Source organism: Melanotaenia boesemani, chromosome 18, assembly GCF_017639745.1.
Source record: "Melanotaenia boesemani isolate fMelBoe1 chromosome 18, fMelBoe1.pri, whole genome shotgun sequence".
Taxonomy (NCBI): Eukaryota; Metazoa; Chordata; class Actinopteri; order Atheriniformes; family Melanotaeniidae; genus Melanotaenia; species Melanotaenia boesemani.
Genome location: NC_055699.1, coordinates 14,647,942 through 14,669,968, shown reverse-complemented (window position 1 = coordinate 14,669,968; position 22,027 = coordinate 14,647,942). Strand labels below are relative to the sequence as shown.

Below are 22,027 nucleotides of genomic sequence, written 5' to 3'. Positions count from 1 at the left end.
TTAAACTGGCTACTCCTGCTGCTTGTTCAGATTTACATCACTGTTAGAAACAGTGCTCCCTCCTCTGATCTCCTCCATCAGAGGAGCCTGTGTATACAAATGATGAGTACTATACTTTTAGGGCTTTTCCAGCCAAAATGCATGTGAGCATACGTTGTAAAGGATTTTACAGCTATTTTCTTGCACTGGCCTGATTCAGGAAAGCAAATGGAATTTCAGGTGAGACAATTACTCAAACCAGGAATTTCAAGCTCCAGTCCTCAAAGGCTACTGTCCTGCAAGACATGCTTCCCTGCTTCAGCATACGTAATTCAAATGAAAGGGTCATTGTGCAGAGGCTGACAACAAGCTGTCGGACCCATTTTATTTGAATCAGATGTGTTGGAGCTCAGAAGTATCTAAAACGTGAAGGACAGTGGCCCTCGAAGATTGCGAGTGTCCAGAAATTCCACAATCTGTAAAACTCGTCCATCCTGCTTGTCCAATGGAAAGCTGCAAACACTCTGCAATGGCATCACATAAAATTTGGGGGAAAGATTATAAGGCTCATCTATGCATGATACCAAAGACATTTTTTTAAATACAAGCTTGTTATCAATGCATCAAAATGGGTTTTAAAAGAGTCTAAACTCACTGTACATATATGAATATTTAGTTTCAGAAACAGTAGCTACTATTGATGGCTAAAGTTTTTCTCCAGAAATTACTTTGACATAGCTTTAAATTAATATTTGCCATCAAGAAAAGTAAAATATTAAGATTAATAATCCCTTATCTCAGTAATTAGAGTGGAATCAAAGCAAAGCACATGAAATATCTGAGCCTCAATGAGGCTTAAATATTTCACTTACTATAAGAATGATGGCAAATTCTAAAATGCAGTTTAGCTGCTTTTCTTATGAGTTTGAAAAAGTTGCAAAGCAGTGGCTAATTGCTAGAGGTGTGGTGGCCTGAGAGACTGAGCTCATTGAAACATCAGAAGAAAGCAGGGTCCTGAGCTACTATAGCCAACACAGTGGGATTGCAAGAGACAAGACATGATTAGAACTGTCAGTTGAAACGCAGATGAGGCTACATGAAACTCTTGTGGGACAGTGGCAGTTCAGAGAGTGAGGAGTGTGACTGCAATACAATCAAGTACGTAATGACAGCAGCCTGGCCCTTGCCCAAGAACCAGATTGGAGGCAGACGTGTCATTAATTACACATTGTTCATTGTCTTCTGGCGTTGCACTTTTTGTCCTTGTTAAATTTGCTATTTGCATCCTCCAAATTGATTTTAACCAATGCTGTTGTTTCAAGTCAAGCTGTATCTTTAGAAAAAGATGTTGTTTTTGGATCCAAAGGCCTGCTGAGACCTTTGAGCAGTGGGGTTCTTGTTGTGAAGGCACCGTCCATACTGCTCTTTTGGCTGCACTGTCACAGACCTACAGGGGAACTCCATTCCTCGTTAAACGACAAGCCACCACCTGTTCTCATTTCATCTCCTGCATCCTCGCTGCGCCTCTTGGACCACTAGTGAAGGGCAGACACCCAGGTACTCCATGAGGGATGGAAGCAAGTTTCCCATTCAAAACATTCTCCATCTATTTCCTGATGGCTGCCACCTGTTCACCCCTCCCATTCTTACCCAGCCACACCAAAACTACACACACACACCTAGTTCCTGCATGAAGGATGGGCAGATTGTTGTAGAGAATGAGAGTGGATTGTTTGAGTCACAAGAGGAGAAGCAAAGGAGGTGGGGACTCTGTGTTACATGATGACCCCCCCAAGTTCCAGATGTCACTTTTTAATGACATAATTATGACCCTCTTGTGACTCCCACTGGCCTTCAGTCTGTTCTGGAAGCAATGCTCTTTGCAAACACATACACACACACATAAATCCATACATTCCCTGCATGGCATTATAATTCTGCGCCTCCGTGTGTCTGCTATTTGCAATTATAAAGACATCTTTCAGGAAGACAGCTTATAGGTAGCTGATTTACATTCCCTCCTGCTGTCAGATAATATCACAAAGAACAGCATAATAGAAAATCTGATTTTGATCATAGAAAATACAAGATATGAAAAGCCACACAGCAAGAATTACCTCCTTGACAGATTATCAATCAGGAATCAAAGTGGCCAGCTTCCTCGTTCCTGACACCCTGGAGTTGGGGCCATCTGGACCTGCCATTTTCTGGTCATTAACCATGATCATGTCTCAGGAATGTTTGAATTGTCACTGAAGCTGTAACTGAAGCTGCCAACTCCAAATCTTCACAGTTTCATGCTCTTTCTTTGTTAAATTCTGTCTAAGCTCGGTGAAGGACAGCTACTGCTTTTAAAAATTACCACGAGTGAAGGAGTGTAGCACATCGGTGTGAGCCACACAGAGCGGCAGCTGTCAAGCCTAACTTCAACAAACATATTCTCTATGAATACATAACTGTGAAGGATGGTCACGATGAGCTGTTGCCTCTGTTGGAACCTGCTAACGATGAAGGCTGTCCTATCTCTGATAGGGCTAATTGGGGTTCAGAGGAATCTAAAGTAATGATGGATGGAGAAGAAGAGGGTCTCAGTGGTGTATGCCACTGCTGGCATGAGATCACAAGCATTAATAGAGCTGAACCTTTCACTCAGGGCTGAAAGACATCTGTTGCCAGCAGGTAACTTTGGCTTTATCATGACTAGCTAGACCCACCGATGTCTTCCTGGCATGATAATTTAAAGCGATATATATGTTTGCTGGCTAATTCAAGCTGTCAACATCATCCCTGTTTGCAGGTGAAAAATGGGTGCGCCACACAGCGCACCAGATGGCAGGAATGGATCATCAGGCTAAGACAGGAGACGTGTGATGGATGGATTCCCCAGAGTAAACAGTTCCAAACTCAGAACCATACTGAGAGGACATTTGCTCACAGATGAGCACTTTAGTGTCCACATTATGCACTGAAATAAATGCAACCCCTACAAATACTTTCAAGATTTTTACTTATTTGAGTTTAAAGCACAAACCTAAATAAAAAAAGCTTTTGCTACCACATTAGTACAAAGAATACCGTTTGTAAAGGCAAAATAATAAAAGCCCAGCTCTGACTGTCTCTGCTAAATATACTGTTTCCAAATATGTGGGGAGACTGTGAACAAAATATAAAAATGCAGTTCTTTGCATGTCAGTTTAATCCAATACTGAACTGAGAGTAGAGCAAAAACAACAAACCAAATTTTAAAGGTCTTTCTTTCATTTTTAAGTACTCATTTCAACATTATCTTAGGAAATTACTGCTTTGTTAATATGTGTTTCTCTTTGTTTGTTTCTCAGTAGGTACTCCTGGCCAGTGTTGGGAAAGTTCAATGTCTACATGAACAAGTTCAAAGTTCAGTTCACACATTTTAAAATGAACTACTTCAGTGACCTATTACCCTCAGAATATTATTCTATTATTGCCACCCATTCAGTCCACGGTCATAGTCAGCTGCAGCTTTCACTCCTATGGTATAAAAACATGAGGAAAAACTTGCTTGAATGGTCTTTTTTAATGAGGGATTATTAAACTATCTGAGGTAAGAACCAGGATGTTCCTCAAAGTGCAATATTTAAAGTGCAAAACATTTATTCTGTTCTATTCTACTGTCTGCCTTTAGCAGACGCTTTTATCCAAAGCAACTTACATTTGAGAGTAAGAACAACACAAGCAAGAATTCTAACAAGATGGGACATCATAATTAAGTTGTAGTCAGACTGCTGAGAGTCCAGTTGGACCCAGGTGCTGTCATGTAGTGCTAGAGGCTGTGCATAACTGTTTTTTTTTTTATTGTTTTTTTTTTTCTTTTAAGTTTTTTGTAGTTTTTGTAAGTCATTTTGTTTAAATACAAACATTACAATTTCATCAATCAATATTACCTTGGGTATAAGTGCACACAGTTTATTCAGTACTTGGTTGAACCAAAGAGCTGGACAAATCTTTCTAACTCATTCTGTTGAGTAGAAGAGTTAAGCTAAGTGTGGAAATGCTACTTAAACAACTGAGTCTTCAGTTTGCTTTCAAAAGTGGATAAGGACTCTGTGGATGGGACAGACTTTGGTAGATCGTTCCACCACTGGGGAACAACAGAGAAAAAGAGTCTAGCTACTGATTTTGCGCCACGTTGTGGTGGGAGCACTAGGCGTTTTTCGCTGGCAGAGCGTAACTGTCGAGAGGAGTTTAGCTCTGGATTAAGGAGTGAAGGTAGACAGGAGCCGTTTGGGTTATTGTTTTGTAAGCCAGAAGCAGAGCTTTGAATTTGATGCATGCTGCAACTGGAAGCCAGTGAAGAGCGATTAGCAGCGGAGTGACTTGAGCTCTTTTGGGCTGGTTAAAGACCAGACGTGCTGTTGCATTCTGGTTCATCTGCAGAGGTTTAACTGAGCATGCTGGCAGGCCAGCCAGTAAGAAATTGCAGTAGTCAATGTGTGAAATGACCAGAGCCTGAACCAGGAGCTGGGCCGTGTGTTCAGTCAGGTAGGGTCTGATCCTCCTGATGTTGTAGAAAACAAATCGGTAAGATCGAGCAACCGAGGCAACATCGTCCTTAAAGGTCAGCTGGTTGTCTATCATGACAGCAAGATTCCTAGAAGAAGATGTAGGCACAAGCGTGATAGAGTTGAGCTGCACGCTTATCTGTGGCAGTAAGGAAGTATTGGCTGGAAAGACAATAAGCTCGGTCTTGGACAGATTTAGCTGAAGGTGGCGATCCTTCATCCATGTGGAGATATCAGCAAGGTATGCTGACATTCGCATTGAGACGGTTGTGTCGTCAGGTGGGAAAGAAAGGAAAAGCTGAGTGTCATCTGCATAGCAGTGGTAGGAGAAACCATGAGAGATAATGACTGCACAGAGTGAGGAGGTGTATAGTGAAAAGAGAAGAGGGTCAAGCACCGAGCCCTGCAAGACTTTTGTTTTTGCATTTAAACATTATTCATCTTTTCATTAAGTCACTTTTCAATTTTTTGTGAATGTATTTTTTTCTGACTTGTTTGTCCAAAGAAAAGTTCTAGAACTTGGGTCAAAAAAGTGCAACATTTAGTCCAAATGAAAAAGTAAAAAACTAAAGTCTTGCATTTGTCAACTTTATGAAAGCTGAGGGTTCCTCTTTCCTCAAATGCTGCAGGTCTGTGACAATATGCTGCAAAAGGTTTTCCAGCTGCAGCTGGACATGAAGACAACGGGCTGCTGCTACTGTACGTCGTTATTTCATTTTGGGTGGTAGAGGATCTGCTTTAGCACACTGTTGCCAAGTGTTTATATTAATTTTAGTGACATTTATTTCACATACCTTGGAAAGCTAGGTGGGTGCTTTACTTAAATATGCCATTTTAGGTTTGCTGGTGACGTTGTTGATGTCCGTAGTTGCTTCTTGACACCTGGCGGGCAAAGTTTACACATAGAGGCAAGATTTCTTCCTCCTGGATTATCACTGACCTTTTCAAAACAAAATATTTTAAGTGATCATACAAAGATGCTGTAGTGATCATTGATGCAGAGGTGGTGCTGCTGCCTTCATTGGAATTTGCCTCCATGTTTTACTATTTGATGACGCATGTGTGGTGCGGCTCTGTGGTGGCTGGTGTTGCCAGATTTGGTGTTTTTCACCTGTATATTAAGGCCTGTTTACGATAGTGTTTTAGCTGGGATTTTGCCTGGAAGGCTCCATGGAAATGTGGCCCTCTCTTGAACAAAGTTCAACTATGAAAGAACGCCGTTCACAAACAGCAGAATGAGCATGCTCACAATAACGTTCATCAGGCAGAAATACAGTATGTTCAGTTCACGTTCACCCAAAATATGGAAGAGTTCATGAACGATTGTTCAATGAGCTTGTTCAGGCACAACATTGCCCCTGGCCTAGAGGTAGCTGGTTCATGCCTTCTTAATCTGATATCCAGTTGCTAGCATAAAGCTAAAATAAGCCATAAATCGACGCTTCCGAGAAGAAAAAGTTGTGAAGTCCGGTTTCTCAGTCTCAGGATGCTGCAGCCTGCAGGGCAACAATGGCTCCGGGAATGTACATAATAAGTGTCACAGTGCCATCAAAATGAGTCTTGAGCAGAGTTTTAGGATCAGAAAGTTACATGTTGCTAAAAGACCATTTTTCCTCTTCACTGTTGCCCACGAGCATGATTCTCTTGAATCAAAGAGAAGATTCCGTGCACTCTAATTCTTTCCTTAGTTGGCATTTCTTTTTTCTCTGTTAATTGTCTTATTCTTCTTTTCCTTTTAGGGGTTGCTACATCAAATAATATGCCTCCATTTCCAAGACATTGAACTGATTCATAGTTTTAATGTCGGATGCCCCTCCTCACACAATCGTCTGCATTAACAAGGGCTTGGTACCAACTAAGGGAGGACACTGGCTTGTGCCTCCTTTGGACTGCAGTAATGATTATAAATTGGAGAAATGTCGATTACATCATTAATTTGATTGGATAGGATTATAATTGGGTCTGAATGAATTGGATAATTAGATTGGACTGTATCTTTTAAAGTGCCTTGGAATAACTTTCCTTCTGAAGTTGCTATTCTTTTTTTCAAAGTCACAGTTACATATTACTCACAAAAGTGCATTAGAGCTGGTAAAACCAGTGTAGCTGATATACTTGACACCAAAGTATTTCTGTGGTGCATTAAGGAAAATAAACTTTGTTCATGCTGTGCCGATCATTTTCCATTTTCAAAATGGTAAGACAAATATAATTCTTTTTGCACTTTTACATAGTGCAGCAAGGTTTTTCATATAAAAATTTATCAAGTACAAATGTCAAAAACAGAAAGCTCTCAAAGTGAAGTTCTGTTTTGAGTAGCTGTTAGCTTAGCATGCCTCTTAGCCCCCTGCTTCTCCAAACTAAGAGCGCTCTGACTGCCGTCGACTGCAGGGAAAACATTGACTACTCATCAATACTTCACACACACATAAGTACTTCACTGTAGTTGATGGACTGCTCTTGTTTTCTAGTTGAAAATATTCCCACACAGAAAATATGTTGACAATGCTCCAGCCACATCTCTTTAGGGAAGGTGAATTACGAAGGCATAATACAGCAGACATCAGGAGTGTATTCAGTGACTGATAAAAATCTTTTATGATCAGACTCAGATTTTAAACTTGAGATTGGATTGTGACATCCTGATATGTTGTGGTGAATTTGTGTGCAAAATCAACTGAGCAGATATTTTGTCAGCAACCTTTTAATCTGATGCTGCCATAATTCATGATCAAGGAGATGTCACTCAGTTTGATGAAATATTAGCCCTAAAAATCAGGATAAAGTCAGCAAATGTGACTGAGTAAAGATGGATATTTAGGCTTGTCCTTTTTTCTTCTTGTTTGAGTAAATAAATCTGTCAAATACTAAGGTCAAACAGGATGTTTAGGACATTGATACCTGAACAAGACCTTAGAAACCCTTGAAAAGTCTATAAATCATAAATGTTTTGAGAGAATCTCATAAAATGAATGAAAATTTTAAAGTTTATCTTTTAAAAAATATTTCTTATCAGCAGAGGGCTGGGCAAAAGAATCTGACTGCCCCCCCAGGTTCCACCCAAACAACAGAAAATCTAAATTTAACCAATACTCAGTCTGAATTAGCTTTTACCTTGGTAAAAATCTAGTGCAAGTGAATGCAACGCTATGTTCCTAAGCATAACGTAGTATTAATCCAGCATCATCTTGCCACCTGCCTATGTGAGTGATAATGTTTGTCTGTCCAAACTGTTTGCATTCATGAAGAGGATGTGAAAGTCATAAAACCACCGTTTCTGATGACATGGCAAAATTGAGGCTTGTTTCCAGCAGCAGCTCCGGGTGAATACAGGACTGTTTGACGTGCTTGGCCAGAGAGCAATAGATGCATCAGCTAGCATCGTAATGTAATAGTTGTTTCCTTGGACTATAACGAAGATAAATGTGACACAAGTAAGGAAAGGGAGGATGAGAATGGTGGAAATCCAGCAGTTTGTAGTCTTCCTTCTTGGCATGACGCATGTCGGCAAAACATTTTAACTATATTTAAATATGGGGGCTGTCGCCACATTGTTCTTTGTGAAGTAATGACTCTTTCGGCGAATCACTGGATTGCAGCATGTCAAACACCACCCTTTTGGGTGAAGGGTCCCCGAAAAGTGAAACGTGTCAGGTCTTGTCTGGTTTGGACGTACCGTACCAAACCAGACAAGACCTGCTTATGGAAACAGGGCTTTAAATGGTCAATAATGCTGAAGAAAATGATAAAACTGATTATTTTGCTCAAACCTATTATTTTTCGTGTTATTAGTCATTGCTATAAAGCCATACAATGCAAGATCCCCCTAAACAGTTGTTGATACAACAAATATCAGACTGCTTGCTTTTACAAATTTTGCTTTCCTTTTCCTATTAGTTGATCACTTTAACTGCAATAATCAGTTATTTACTAAAATCTAGACCTTTTTCCAAGGTGTCATTTACATGTGCCACCCTTTTCCCAGTCTATGCCTAAGCCTGGCCTAAGCCTATGTTTTTTAGAGCCACCCCTGCCAATCATAACACCCAGATATTCACTCCTTTTGACAAAACCACTTGGCCTCAAAGACAAAAAGCATTGCTCGTTTCATTAGAAAATATGAGCTACTGCACTTCACAGGAGGTTTATTTAGGCCAGTATCGGGAATAAAACACCCCCACCCTCACCCCAAAAACATTATGTGAGTGATAATGATCTATGTCCTGTCAATAAAGCCAATGTTTTGTAAAAATGTTCAGCTATTTCTTTTATTATAAATGCATTCTGTAGTGCAGCCATTGCACTGATATGATTATCTGTATATACTTATCAAAGAATGTAATTGACAGTATTGGACTCCTCCATACTTTAAAATATCATCCAAAATTGCATCATACCAAACTGCATTGTATCAGCACATTTCACACACATCTTAAATTAAGAAAACAGGCTCAATATACTTTCATATTTTCTTTAACTTGTGTTTAAGCGTTTCCTGAAACAAACAAAAATTGACACCTTGCCTACAATCTCACCCAAGTAAAGTATTCTGTGCAAGTAGGCACCATACTCCTGTAAAAAAAAAAAAAAAAGAAAAAAAAAAAAAAAAAAGCAGCAAGGTGAGTGGGACGAATATCACATTTTACAAACAAACCAAAAACTACAGAGACGGTGTGTCACCTCATGTCAAACTGAACTCTCCCAGCAAAGTAAAACCTCTGCCGTTAAATTCAGAACACAGTTTGAAAAGTTGCAAATTAGGGGGAAAAAAAAGAAAAAGCGAAGTGAAGTGAAAGCAGAGACGAGGCCTTTTGTGATGGAGGTATCTCAATATGACACGCGACCACCAGTGCGTGCTATGAATAAATCATATTTAACAGGGCAGAGAGAGTAAACAGTTGTGCATCTTCACCTCAGATGCCTGTCAGACAAAGCAGTTAACAAAGTCTACCTCCTCATCATCATGCTAGGCGTGTTGCAGTAAGTTCGAGTCCAATCCTGGCTCTAACACCCCACTCCCACCTTCTCTTCTCCCTCTACGACTGAAAAACTCACTCAGTATTTCTCCAGAGTCAACTTAAAGTCAAGTTAAAGCAAGGAAAGGTAGCACTGCAGCAAATTTCTCCCCAGAGTCTCTGCTTCGCTTTGTTGTATTTAAAGACCACCCAGATTGTCTCTGTCAATTAGGAAACCAGAGCTCCGGGATTAGCTGCCAATTTGTACTCACTGTTGAAAGAATCTCTAAGACCTCTGTGATTTCTCCTATTAACACAGCTGCAAGCCTGATCTGGCTCTAAATGTGCGCATCACTCCATCCAAGCTGAGCTAAGCTACAAAATGCATGTAAGACTGCATGTAAGGTGTCTGAGTATAGACAGTAATTTAATGAGGAAGCAGATAATTCTTCACATTTTTTTAGAATATAGTTTTATTTATAATTTATAATTGGCAGATACAAAAAACTCTGGAACTGTATCCAAAATGTGCAATAAATCACTGTTGATTTTTTTTCTCTCCAAAAAGAAAAATAAAAAAAAAAAAAAAAAAAAAACACCATTTACTTTGGAAAGATGACAACCATTGTAAACTGGAGCAAACTGGTAAATTCTACAGAAGTTCTACTAATCGCTACTAATTCTCTTTTCACTACAGTCATTAACAAATTGCAAATCTGTTGCTCTCCCAAGATGATAACCAAAGTCGTTACGTGAATACATCTACAGTGGTGACATTCTATTTTCCCCATTGTTAAATACAAGAAGGCAATCATATCCATAAGCAGCACAAAATGTGTAAAACACATTAAAAGGAAATTTTCAAATTGTACCAAGACATTGATGTGAGAGGGTAAACAAAAAAGGAAGGACTTGTCCAAACAATGTTGTAAACAATTACCTTCACTCACAGAGATGTTCAGGAAGAAAGTTGGAGCTTGTTAAGTGCTTTAACAGCTGTTATTATTGAAAATGCTTCAGCAGTCTGAACAAGCATCAACCTCTGGAATTGACCGTTTGAAGGCAATAATGCTGAATAATGAACTAGTATTAATAGAACGAGCAGCTCACCGCATGAAACCGGTTTCTGCTAGTCCAAATCCGATGAAACTTCAAAATCAAAATGGAAATACACGTAAACTACATTGGATTCAAACAAAGACTAAAATTTAAATTTCACATTTCAACTTAGACACATCCACACAGAAAAAAGAGAGGGTAAAATTAAATTTACATCCACATTCTTGCCATGATGCCATACCTTGTTAGCCAATTAGCATTAGCAAAGGCTTTGTAAGGCTTGAAATCATGCTGGTGCCTCACCTTTTAAATCCCAAAGATATGACAAAAAAAAAAATCTTGATTCAATCTTACAGACATGAATACACAAGGACAATTATGTGACTTTAGTTTAATAAACCACCATCTGAGGGAAAACTGGAGGCAGAAGAAGATCCAAGCATGTCAAGAATGTTCAAGTGCAAATAGTGTGACTGTATTTTTTTTTTTTTTTTTTTTAAACCTTTATTTTTTAATGTTCCACGTGCTTTCTGAAACTGGTCTGTAGGCAGATAAAATGGATACCTCAAACAAGCGTACATTCCTTTTGTACATCCCAATCCCTCAGATGGCAAACGTCACAAAACAAAAAAGTATCACTCAGGAAATCTAAAAAGGAAAAATACATTACTTGTACATAGAATGTCCAGCCCATGTTTGTGACATAAAAAACATCTCTCTAACAGCCAAACACACAACTTAAATCCTTCATTCCTATACAACTCAAAGCTTCAAAAGTCTAAGTCTTTAAACATGCAACACCATTCAAAAGTTCCTATCTAATTCTGCTGTGCCAGATTGAGGCCAACTCCCTCGGATGCCAACATTTCCAGCTATCTACGACTACAACTAAGCTTCAACAACTTACCGAAGTTCCCCAAGACCATTTCCCAAATACTTTTAAGGACACTGATGTCTAAAAGGATGCTCATTCATAATGTGAAAACACAATTCCCTGTCAAGTATCCATATAAAGCACTTGCGTAGCATACTGTGTGCTGTTCCCTTTACCTCGGCACAAAGCGGCCCAGTAGAGAGATAATATGTGGGGTAGTGCAGCTCTGTGGAGACTGAGGACAATGTAAAGATGCATGTGATGGCCAAAATGAAAAACCATACGAATAAAAAATTATGTCCTTAAAGCCCATATAACACTAATGGTGACATGCAGCTGTGTTTGAATAGTTGTCATATGCTGGATACTGACATCACTCAAAGATTGAGAGGACTCCTCGACCCAGGCTTTCCCAGGTCTGTTTACATAGGCTAATAACATCTTTGGGATTTCTTTCATCTGGGTCCAGTTTGTTGCTGGCATTAAGTAACAATGTCCCTGTTGTTTCCGTACGGACTGCCAAAGGTAAATGCAGCTGTGCATTTAACAAGCTTTTACTCAGAGCCGTGCGTTAACATCACAGCCAGAACCTCTCCGCCTTTTGCCTTGACATCATCTCTCACCCAGAGTTACTCTACAGTCTTAAAGCCTTTACTACATGCAGATACAAGCAGTACAGATTGTGAAACGGTTGTTGGGCCTGAGTTGAGGTGCACATTCCTGTAACATTCCTAATGCAGAAAATTGAAAGTTTTATGTTAGCTCATTTTGAAAAAAAAAGGTTTTTACATTAAGTTGATTTCATTTCTACAAACAGCACAAGATTATAATCCAGCATTATCAGTACCTTCAGGCTTAAATGATGTCTAATGTATTAATGCAGCCATAAATTTAAAGCTACTTCTCTGACCAAACTGTTAAAAGGATCAGGCACTGGCAAATTTTGGACATCTTTTGAGATCAAATTTAGTCTAAACTGCCTGAAATGGTGCTTTGGTTAGTTAATTAGCATTTTTAACCAGCAAACATCCAAGTCCTTTAATGTCTATGTTTGTGGATAGGTGTGGCTATAAAAAACAAAATTTATATTTAAAAAAACAAAAGCACCACTCTAATACTAAAGTATATAGACATTTGTCAAATAGGATAAAAAGAAATGGGTATCTATATCACATTTGTGATTACGTAACTTTAATGGAGATAATTAGAGATAATAAATGACATGTCTACTCTGCAGTCTGAAAACATTTAGAAAATTAAAACAAAAGATGTTCAAAACTGGTCAGCCTGCAAAAACTTTTATATCAGATGTAGCAATACCATCCATCTTCACGCTATAACTAAATGTACAATTTAATGGATAAAAAATTTACTTCTCAAATTCAGAGGCGTTTTCATTTCCAACTGGCCCAACTTGAATGCAGATAGTTAATTTATGAAAATCTACTTGCACAGCTGAATAGTATAAATAACCACACAAAAGTTCTTCATGTTTGCACTTAACGGACTGAACTGAGATTACCTGGCTGTACACCTCTGCTATATTTCTGCAATAGATTTTGAGCTGGCCTTTATTAATGGAAGTAGAGCCTCTAAAAACCAGCGGAAAACCACACAGTGGAATGGAGGACTGGACAGTGACAGGGTCACCTGGACACAAGAGCTACCAGAACTGATCATCTCAAAACTGTGGTTGTCTGTAAACCTTGTTTAAATCTCTTAACTGAACACAAAAGTGCAAATTGCTACCACTGTCCTGTCTGTGTGTCCTCAGTAGTGCTTCTCCTGCAGATAATCTTTCATCTTGTTAGGTAAAGGCAGTTTTTGGATCAGGTCTATCCGTGTGTACTGCCTAATGACAAAGCGGCAAAGATACTGCAGGGAGCGCACTTGCATAAACCGAGATACTGGGTTGGTTAGTCTGACAGGGTATGTTGCAGACCCTGGTAGGCGAGACCTAGAATAACAAAAAGCTCCGTTCTCTGAGTCTTTGATAGAGTGTTCAATTAAATCAACAATTGATGTGTGTCCCTCCACATCAGGCTGTTCGTAGAAGCTGAAGCGTCCGTTAGAGTGTTCGATGCGGGTGTGGAGAGTTTTGCCTTGTGACCTGAAACTCAGGCTGAGCAGGTACCTGTCATCCGAACTGTCTCTGACCAGGAATGAACCATCAGCCAAGTTGATCAACTTTTCTTCTGCCTCCCACCGTGTGATGGGACCCCAGTACCATCCCTGTCTTGCAAGCTTCTTCAGCTCCTCTGTTAGGCTGGTGACGACCATGGGCCCGCTGCTCTGGACTGAGTCGTACACCCGACTGACCCCGGGAGCTGAATTTGGGTCAAAGTTGAGGTGGTGTCTAACTCTCTCGGCTACTTGGCTATCGGAGGAGCTGAAACCTGAAAATGTTCTTGGGATATGCCCATTACTTGTCATGGGTGGCAGGAGTGGTGAGAGGGGAGGTGGGACCTCTACTCTTGAACTTTGGAGCATCATACCAGCAGAACCAATAAGAATACTATTAACTGAGGTGTCCATGAAGGGATCCAGAGACATCCCACTAATCAGTTCATGTTCATCCTGTCCCTGGTCTGTGTGGAGAGACCCACTGTCTGCCTCCGTCACCACCTCCATGGGAGTAGAGCTGTCTAGGCAGGAGTGGGACCCTTCTGGGTACATTCCCTCATCTAAAGGCATTGTGTAGGGGATATAGTCCTGGGGTGTGAACCCCAGCACCACAGGCACGTCATTTTCATTAATGTTTAGATGCAGCTCACCATTCTGTCTCTGCTGAAGATTTTTTAAGGACTCAGCTTCGTCCTGAAAAAGCCCTTCCATCTGGAAGTTTTGAAAATCTTTCCGGACACCATTTAAGTTGGGGCTTGGGGAAGGAGAGTGAACCATGGCTTTAACCTTTACCTCCATCTTGATGCACGCCTCATCAGAGTTGACTGACCGCAGAGGCCAAGGCGAGGGGCTATAATGGTGAATACGTAAGGAAGAAGATCTAAGGGGTCTCTGGGCTTTCACCTCATTGAAGCTTATGGGCACAGAGGAGGATGAGAAGGTGTCGTCATCATCTACAGAACATATAGCAGAAGAGCCGCCTTTTACTTTTGCCTTCTGCTTGGCAGACAGCCTCCTCTTCAGTGACCCCATCAGACCCTCACTCTTTGATCGACTCTTGTTCTGACCTCCTTTCTCATCCTCACCACCAAAATCACAGCCTGAAAGGTCTTTGGTGTAGCAGCCTCCAAAAAGTGATTCGTCCTTAGAAAACTCTGTAGTCACTGAAGAAGGCTGCTGGAGCATGACAAAGTCACCCTCCTCTTTGCCCTTTATGTTTAGGGACTTGCGGATGGTCTTAAGGCTTATCTTCTTCATTCTGACAGGCCCTCCAAAATCGGGGCATGGGTTGGCTCTCCTGGTATCCTGATGAAAGTACTATCCACAATGTCCTCCCATCCAGCCACACCAAACATGACATGCGAACAGTGGAGCCATTAAACCCTGCAGAAAGAAACACAGCACATTGTTTGTTAAAGAAATATAAAATGCAAAAGGTTGGGGTAAATTATCTTCACAATATTGGTTTCCAGCAGTGTGATTGAGTTAAGCACCCCTTGTCACAATTTATTGTAAATAATTACAAGATGTATTAATATCCAAAAAGCATAAGGTTAAAAATAGATCATTCCTTTTAATATATTAAACATTTTAGAGTGAATAAAAAGAAATTAACATCTGCAAGTTTGGACAACGGAAGGGATTTAAACTATCTTAACTTCTGCCTAGGTCTTAGATAAAAATGCCTTGTAAGAGCTTTGGCTTATTCAAAGTCCAGGTGCTGCAAATTTAAAAAGGTTTAGAAATACTCCGATTTCTCCATCCTTGTTCCAGTTATCAGCAGTCATGAGCTTCTTCAAGAGCTTTTCTTGGCAGGTTGAAAATTACAATAATTATAGTACCTATAGAGTGAAACCAACTGCAAAACCTGTAAATATGTGATATTTACAGGTGAGTCAACAGACTGCATCTTCACCATAAAGTCCATCATCAGAAATTTGCAAATGAACATCTGCTTAAAATATTTAGCTTACAAAAAATAAATAAATAAAATCAAAATTAGGGCTGGGCAATATGGTCAAATGATAAAATCTCCATTTTTTCAAACCAGTTCAAATTTTAAATAGATTTTTTTTCCTTTTCTTTCTTAAAGGCATATTATACTTATTAAAAGCAATACTTAACTTAGTGTATATATATATATATATATTAGGGCTGCACGATTAATCGTTAAAAAATCTCGATCTCGATCCACACATACACGTGATCTCATTTCTAACAACAACGATTCTGAAGCATTTTTAATCACTGCTGCGTCACAAATAAACGTTTCGATTTTTTCCCCGAATTTTTTAAAGCGCCCTCAAACGCAGCACTACCGCTGCCTCCCCACCCCCTAACCAATGGTAAAGCGTTATTGCTTCAGTGGAGCAAGCCCACCTGCAGTTAGCTGGTTTTTCAAAAAAGCGAGCGAGACGAGAGTAAAGCAAAGCGGAGTTCAGTCTGCAGCTGGGGGTTGAATGGATGACGAAGAGATACCAGGAGGTAGCGGCGACATTCACCCGCCCGCCCGAACCGAGCTAGTACCTGTGTATTCCTGCTACAAGCTCACCTTCTGAACGGCTGTTCAGTACAGGGGGAAACATTGTGACATGTCACCGCTCATCACTGAAGCCCCAACATGTTGACAGACTTGTATTTTTGGCCAAGAATCTTTCAGCCAATTCTGAAGTTATATTTTCATGGCCATGCATACGCTTTACGTTCTTAGAAATCTAACTGTTTAATTTATATATGATAAGGGGAATATGTTATCAGCCTCTCTCTTTTTTTTTTACCTTTTGTGGAAATAGTCTTTCTTCCAAATGATAGAACTACAACTATGCATCTGCCAAAGAAATGCTCCAACAAAGCTCTCATGCAAACACAAGCTTTTTTTGAACATTTTTTTCAATAGATTGTTTTGTTTAAGTTTATTTGTGCAATAAATATTATGTGGATAAAAAAATCCTGACAGAATCGTGATCTCAATTTTAAGCAAAAAAATCGTGATTCACATTTTTCCCAGAATCGTGCAGCCCTAATATATATATATATATATATATATATATATATATATATACACATATATATATATACATACATACATATATATATATATGTGTATATATATGACAATAAAAGTAAATAACGTCATAACTTTTTCACTGTATGAACAGCTTTATATCTTTCATAGAGAGATGCAACAACTGCATCCGTGATCTCTTTCCATCTGGATCCTTATCATATGGGATCCACTGTGGAAATAATTCCCCTGATGTAGGTCTACTCTTAACAAGTGGGCTGAAGTTGTGTATGCACACTGCACTGCTAAATATGCACAGTCATATACACAGCTAAATTCCAGGCGCGAGTGAAATTCTGGTGCGGAGGGAGGGCTGTGCCCACTGCCAACTACGGAAGCCTCTACAATAACAATTGTGGTGCGTATAAAAGAGGGGAAAAAAAATCCAGATTTTTATAAAAATAGCTATTAACAGAAGATTCAATCAACTGATTTTATCGATTAATCGCCCAGTCCTAATCAAAATAGATGATGGTGCTAAAAGAATAATAACACGATCAATAGCAATAAATAACATGAAAGCAAACAAAAGCAGTGTTTAAAAAAACTTAACACTGCTCTTTGTTCCAGTAACTGTCAGATTCACTTAGGGCTGGACGATAACTCAATGACATATATATCGGTCAAAAGACATGTGGTGCCAAAGAAATAAAAAAAAATAAATAAATAAATAGTTCAATAGAAAAACACAGTTTACCTTCCTTTTTCATTATAGCCACCATGTAGCTCAATACTACAGTTGTTACTTCCTCCCAACCAATAATAAACACAGAACCAGACCGGCTCTGTCACCGAGCCTCCGCTCCTCTTGAACCACAAGAGACCACATGTATTGCAAAAGATGTCGCAGCAAGAAGATCCAGAGGAAACTGTTACGAAAAGAGGTTGGGGGTGAGGAAGAAAAATACCCCATAGTGATACTAGGCTGGAAAGTGAGTTGATTTTTGCCTAGTTTGTTTTGTTCTAGTTGACTGGTGTTTGTTTACATGACAGCCTCCGTCATACCAGTCTCTGAGCTACCTATCAGCCAGCAGGGTTTGTGGGTGTGCTGCAGTGGTTTTGTTCCGACCTCCACGGCACGTCAACTCACACCAGGAGCGCCTGCAAGGCGTCTTGTCGTTCATGATGATGATGAAAAAAAATACACTGAGACCCCCTGACTGATTAATGACATATTTGCAACATCTTGATTCTTTTCCTTTTTCAGCCTCTTTCGTGTAGATTTGCTAATGCAGTCTCACAACAGACTGTGCAGACCACACTGGGTTGTCCCATGTATGAAATGTGTTATATAAATAAGCCTGCCTCACCTAGAAAATTTTGGAGAAGTTCATGGTTGACTCAATGACTGCAATGTGCCCAGATATGTTGCTTATATTGTCTTCACTGTCATGTTTAATCGATATCATTTAAGACAGCACTTTGGTCTACACTTGTTCTTAAATGTGCATATAAATAAATTTAGTTGCTTAGCAGCTGCAAAACAAAGCCAAATCATAACCCCTCCATCACTGTGTTTGACAACTGGCATAATATGTACATGCTGATATACTGCATTTGATTTTTACTGAAAATGGTGCTATACATTTGCTCTCTTTGATCTTTCAGAAGTCTCTGGGTTTACTCGAATTAACTTAAAAAAAAACTAAGCCATGTCGTAATTTTTTGTTTCTTTGATTTTTCTTTTTGAGAGAAGAGGCTTTCTACTGGCAACCCCTCCAAAAAAGTCAAATTCGTTCAGTGTTTTTCTAATTGTGCTGCCATGTACTTTGACATGGTAAATAAGGGGGAAAATCATAAAATATAAAACCGGAGTTTCATGTTCGAGTGTGGCATGAAGTTGTAGCTTCATCAACATAACATTTCTTGTCAAGTCCTTAACAGTAATTTGGGGCTGCAAAGTCACACAAGGGTCTCAGTGATGTTTTCATTTGAAAAATGAACTGAACGAGCGAGAGTGACAGAGCACAAGGACCTGAAGTGACTGCTTGCATCACCCAGAGATGCGGCAGTTGTAACACATCATTATACATGCACACACATAAACCTTTGCCATATTCAACCCTGCTGTTTTTTTCCTCAGGGACCCCTTCATGCACATACTAAAATGCCATGGACCCCCTGCACCACCCTGTGCCACCCTGCTGCACCACCCTGTGCAGCCATGCTTGGCTTTAGGCTTTCAAATTTGAAATTCTCACCATATATAATGTATTCTGGTTGAGTCCTGTCCTTGATAAAGCCAAAGTTAAATGATCAATGTATAGCCTTACCTTTTTTACCTTAAAATAGGGCCAATTTGTGGACATTAATCACAATGGCTCTAATGTTAAAAGCCACAGGGACCCCCTGTGCTCTTTGGGGGATCCCGGACCCCAAGCTGGGAACCACTGTTTTAGATGATGTGTTTTAAAGATTTGGGGAGAAAAAGGGAGGGAAAAAAAATAAAATAAAAAAATGTCTGAAAAAATTACCCCAGACTTCTTGAATACATTATCCACCCAATTTCTCAAGTAAGAAATCAGGAACGTCTGTAAGTATGCCCTTGTATAAAAAACACAAACACCCTGCAGATTTACTTTTCACTCTCTCATTGATATTATGGATACAATTTACTGTCAAGCAGCCTTTCAGACATGAAATAACCACAATGCAATTTCTAAACATAATTTTGGCAAGTACCTCATCTCTGTCTCAAGGCGGATTTATACTCGCGCAGCGTCTGAGTGCAGTCGGCTATGGTGTAGCCGATGCTGGTGAGTGTACTCTTGCACTCAAGCGTAGGGGGTACACGTCGTTTTGGTGTTGTGTTGCAGTTTTTCCTCCTAATCTGAAGGTGGCAGCAGGGGTGGTATCGGCTGGTAAACTCACCAGGTCGGAGTTCTTTTGATGGGTCACTTCAGTCCGGTAGGTATTTTCTGTTTTAAAACAACAATGGCGTCCAGTATGGTTCAGTGTCTTTATTAGGTTGTGGAAGAAAACAAAGAAATAATTCGATCAGCCTCTCATCAACTTAATCCGCTGGTTATTGTTTTTAAAAACGGTGGTTACCAAACAAATTCAGCGAGAAGATCCAGATATCCGGCAACACATGATCCCAAACTGATCAATCACAAGGGACTACCTCCGTGTAACCGTCTGCGTAGCAAGGGTGCATGTCAGGTCTGGAAGAGGTACGCGTCGATGCCTTTGCGGACCTACGCCGTGCTTAAGGTGGTGACGCAGAGCAAGTATAAATCCACCTTTACATACAGACACCAGTTTGCTGTGTTTACATGTCTAACATAAAATTCCTGCCGTATATGTGTGAGCAGCAACTGCAGATAAAGTCTAGACTGTATTATCCAATCATGTGTCAACACTTCTTAGGTTTTACAGATCACTGAACTGTTCACCACTGACCACATAAAACAAATCATGCACTGCTCCAATATAGATGTAAGCATATTGCTGTCTTCTATACATAGCAACAAAACTAAGCCCCTAAAAAGCTTATGTTGCTCCACAACCTGCTCAACATTACAGACGACACTGAATGCGCTCTGCAATGCACCAATAAAATAACAGAGTCATACACTGGAGTGTTCTTCAACTCTTCTGCAATCAGTACCAATACAGAAGGTCATTCCTGCCCTGTAAGGAGCGGGGACTTCTCTCAGGCTGAAATGCATGATCTACCTGCCTCTTTAAAGTGGTTTCCAATTCAATTTAAAATAATTCAGTCTCGAAGCACATACCAATTAAGTTGCATGAAATAACTTTATTTAAAATAAATTAAATAAAAATGCCATCACTGCCTTCTCATCTGTCAAAAACACATCTGCCACTAGAAGCACCTAAACAATGCTGCTTGATAATCAAGGCAGCTGCAATCTGATTACTCACCATTATCTGCTGGAAAACGGTGACTCAGTTGCTTGGGTCAAGTTCCACATCCACCACATTTCATTTGCTGCTGTGGAAAGCAAAACCAGTTCAATTTAAACAAGAAAAAAAAGCCCTCTACGGTACTGATTTATACGTAACTTCACCAAATTAAAAAAGAAAGCACACACGGACACATACTACCACCTAAAACAACGTGTGATGACTCAATGTTAGCCAGGTATGCCCTGACCCAAAGAGGCCTATGGACACACAAGCATGCTTTTAGCTCAGATACATGTTTTAGTTTTCCACTTTGCTTCCTTTAAAAGTGATTCAACGAACAGTACCGATTTATAATCAATTAGGTTTAAGTTTTCCTAAAAATAAAAACAAAGTTGACCGACAGACCTTGCCTATGACACAGATGATGTGCTACCTGAACGCTAAAATTAGCTGTTAGCACATTTTAGAAGTGAATTAATAATCTTCATCTTTAATAAGGACACACAATTGTCTCTTTATTAGTCTCATTTGACTGTGTAAGTGGGTAAAATAAACCAAAGCTTAGAAATATGTCTTTGAAAAACAAGCTGTGAAAGCCTCGCTCGTTGGCGACTATTGGCTAACGTTAGCTTAGCTAATGCTAACCTACTACCCAAGTCAGTTAGCTTTGTTAGCGTTTTATGTCGAAAACATTATCGTTACCTTCACTTTTGTCCGCTCTTGTGCCAAAACAAACCCATAAAGTGTTGATATGGGCGGAATTGATACTTCTATTGTCATACAGGAGTATATTGACGGCTACAATGACACATTAACGCGACATCTTTCAACCTAGGTTGGCTAACACTTTGTAGCTCACGGCCTCTTCCTTTCTTCCTTTGTTGCCTGTTGAATTGTGGGAGCAGAGTACATTCACATGCAGCGAATCAGACACACAACAGCGCCTCAGCAGCCTCTACACCCTGAGGCAAATCATGTGTAGGCAGACCTGCAAGCCATATTATGACCTATAATTATATTTGAAAAAATAAATAAATAAATAAAAAAAAAATATTTCTTTTTTAAAACAATTTTATTAATGCATTAGATGCATCACTTTATTCTATGAAACCATTGAGTTTTAATACATTTTCAGCACAAAGGACCCCAAGTAGCCTTTATGGCTGAATGAAAAGGTTTGTAAATCTACATCAAATATTGATAAAATAGCTTTTTTCCAACTCATAGGTAGACTGTTACACTTTCAGTGTCCGATGGTACAACCAATGTAAAAATAGGAACATGTTATTTAATCATAAATTTTTTAAATTTAGTTTAAAAATATTTGTTTGACCATGCTAGCAAATGCTTAAGCTAATGTATGAGTCCAAGTTGAAGCCTGATTACTTTGAAATTAGTTGCAAAAGTCAGGTGGTGCAACCGATAGAAATGTCACAATATGACATAAATTATGTTAATTAAAGCTTTAGCACTATATATTACTTTTATTAAATGTTCATAAGCTTTAAGTTAATAATAATAATGAATTATATTTATACAGTGCTTTATTAAGGCACCCAAAGCG

The 22,027-nt window shown here is 39.5% G+C and overlaps 1 protein-coding gene across 2 annotated transcripts; it reads right to left on the bottom strand.

Moving 5' to 3' along the window:
* Positions 1–10,969: 10,969 nt before the first annotated feature.
* On the bottom strand, positions 10,970–21,393 carry LOC121628942 (suppressor of cytokine signaling 6). 2 transcript variants are annotated; one of them, XM_041968366.1, is made up of 3 exons: positions 21,166–21,393; positions 20,479–20,548; positions 10,970–14,912 (listed from the first exon to the last, which is right to left on the bottom strand). In XM_041968366.1, the coding sequence occupies exon 3, from the start codon at positions 14,784–14,786 to the stop codon at positions 13,176–13,178; it is 1,611 nt and encodes a 536-aa protein (XP_041824300.1). In that variant the 5' UTR covers positions 14,787–14,912; positions 20,479–20,548; positions 21,166–21,393; the 3' UTR covers positions 10,970–13,175. The 2 variants fall into 2 exon arrangements, with proteins under 2 accessions (XP_041824300.1, XP_041824301.1); XM_041968367.1 differs by having other exon boundaries at positions 20,479–20,545.
* Positions 21,394–22,027: the final 634 nt, after the last annotated feature.

Excerpts from the sequence above, each read along its gene's own strand:
- LOC121628942 (XM_041968366.1), bottom strand. The coding sequence starts at position 14,786 with ATGAAGAAGATAAGCCTTAAGACCATCCGCAAGTCCCTAAACATAAAG.